The following is a 2,500-nucleotide window of genomic DNA, read 5'->3' as shown; positions in this document are numbered from 1 at the left end:
CTCCTTCCATCCCCCACCCTCTCCTACTCCTTCCCTTCTTATCTCCCCTTCACCTCCCTCCCTCTCTTCCACTCCTTCCCTCCCTTCCTCCCTCCCTCTTCCCCACTTCCTCCCTCCCCCCTTCCCATCCTATCCCCATCCTTCCCTCCCTCCACTCTTCCCCCACCCCAACCAAACCCACCCACCGAGGACCCCCCCAACACCCAAACCTTACCTGATGGGGACCTCGTTCTGCACCGCGTAATGGTACAGATCCACCACCACGTCACGGAAGTTACTGAAGGGGAGAGGGTTGTAGTAGTGGTACGCGCCGTTGTCGGTGTAGTAGCTCAGGTACTCCGCCGTCGGGTCTGGTATCTTCGCGGTGGAATGGTATTTCCTCAGCGTCTCTCCCCAAGCTGTGGTGGATGAAGGGGGTTGGGTCAGATGGGTAGGTGGTAGGAGGGAGGGAGGAAGGGAGGGAGAGGGAGGGGGAAAGGGAAGGGGAAAGGGAGAGGGTAGGAGAGAGGGAGAGGATAGGAGAGAGGGAGGGAGGGAGTGGGAAGGGGAAGAAGGGAGAAGGAGGGAGGGAGGGAGTGGGAAGGAGAGAGGAAGAGAGGGAAGACAGAGAGGAAGAGAGGGAGGGACAGAGAGGAAGAGAGGGAGGGACAGAGAGAGAGAGGGAGGGTGAGAGGAAGAGAGGGAGGGAGAGAGGAAGAGAGGGAGGGAGAGAGAGGGAGAGAGGAAGAGAGAGAGAGAGAGAGAGAGAGAGAGAGAGAGAGAGAGAGAGGGGGGAGTGTGAGAGAGAGAGAGAGAAGAGGGATGGAGGGAGGAGGGAGGAGGGAGAGAGAGGGAGAGAGATGAATTAAATAGCTGGAGGCAAGATCAGACAGGTAGTGGGTGAGTTAACTAACTGATTAATGAGCTAAAGTGGATCACACAGGCAGTGGGTGCATTAATTGATCAATTAATGAGCTTGGGGCTGGATCACACAGGTAGTGGGTGCGTTCGTTAATTAATTAAGGAGCTAGTGGTTGGATGAGTCAGGTATTTGGTACGTTAGGTACTGAATTCACTAATTACCGTAGGGTTGGTAACTGTCATTGGCTGCTCTGTCTGTGCCGTCAACCAACTTGAGATATTATGCGAGGCTCGAACCAGACATCCATATACACAGAAATAAATGCATATCAATATATCAGATATATATATATATATATATATATATATATATATATATATATATATACACACACACACACACACACACACATTTATCTGCCTATTTCAAACGATAGATATGCATTTATTTCAGTGTATATGCATGGCCGTATATTAAATGTTCACTGGGTCGGGCCTCGCCCAATTTTAACAAACCGGCCGATTATGTACACTAAATTACGGATTATATATTCAAGTTCCTTTGGCACTATGGAAGAAGGATATTTCGAGTATTATATATCAGTATCAACACTCGTTTTGTATGTCATTATATATCATTTCCAACACTTTACTACAAGAAAAAACACTTGAACTGCTAAGTATAATGTCTCTCCCACACGACGAATTAATAATCGAAAAAAAATACATGATGACTTTCTCGATGACATTTAAAACTAGCATGATTATCAAAACACGAAACATTAATCAGTATTTCACAGAAAGTGTAGTATGACGAGAGATATTAAAGGAAAAGAGACGGATAAACATGTGTTAGAAATTACGGCAAGGGGTCAGACCACACGCAGAGTAGGGGGCTCTGCCAAGTGAGATCTGTGGAGGAGCTGGGAGAAGAGGGACAGACAGAGAGGGAGAAGTTAGAGAGAAGAGGAGCAGACAGTGAGGGAGAAGTTAGAAAGGGAGTGGGAGAGGGAGGGAGGGAGGGAGAAGTTAGAGAGGAAAGGAGGGAGGGAGGAAGAAGATAGAGAGAAAGGGAGTGGAAGAGGGAGGGAGGGAAAAGTTAGAGAGAAAGGGAATGGGAGAGGGAGGGAGGGAGGGAGAAGTTAGAGAGAAAGGGAGTGGGAGAAGGAGGGAGGAAGGGAAGGAGGGAGGGAGAAGTTAGAGAGAAAGGGAGTGGGAGAAGAAGGTAGGGAGGGAAAGGTTAGAGAGAAAGGGAGTGGGAGATGGAGGGAGGGAGCCAGAAGTTAGAGAGAAAGGGAGTGGGAGAGGGAAGGAAGGAGAGAAAGGGAGTGGGAGAGGGAGGGAGGGAAAAGTTAGAGAGAAAGGGGTGGGAGAGGAAGGGAGAAGTTAGAGAGAAAGGGATTGGGAGAGGGAGGGAGGGAAAAGTTAGAGAGAAAGGGAGTGGGAGAGGGAGGGAGGAATGGAGGGAGAAGTTAGAGAGAAAGGGAGTGGGAGAGGGAGGGTGGGAAGAGGAGAAGAGAGGGAGGGAGAGAGTAAGAGGGAGGGAGTACAGGAAGAAAAAGAAGTAAAAGGAGGGAGGAAGGGAGGGTGAGAGAGTGAGTGAGTGAGAAAGAGTGGGAAGAGAGGAGAGAGAGAGAGAGAGAGAGAGAGAGAGAGAGAG

General features: G+C 49.4%; 1 protein-coding gene across 1 annotated transcript in view; it reads right to left on the bottom strand.

Moving 5' to 3' along the window:
- LOC113808872 (uncharacterized) overlaps positions 1–2,500 on the bottom strand; it is a 35,592-nt gene that overhangs the window by 16,766 nt on the left and 16,326 nt on the right. Inside the window, exon 6 of the mRNA XM_070136116.1 lies at positions 215–398. Coding sequence (XP_069992217.1) covers positions 215–398 — 184 coding nt within the window. The remainder of the gene's footprint in view (positions 1–214; positions 399–2,500) is intronic.

Source organism: Penaeus vannamei, chromosome 1 (assembly GCF_042767895.1).
Source record: "Penaeus vannamei isolate JL-2024 chromosome 1, ASM4276789v1, whole genome shotgun sequence".
Taxonomy (NCBI): domain Eukaryota; kingdom Metazoa; phylum Arthropoda; class Malacostraca; order Decapoda; family Penaeidae; genus Penaeus; species Penaeus vannamei.
This window is presented reverse-complemented; position numbering and strand designations above follow the sequence as displayed.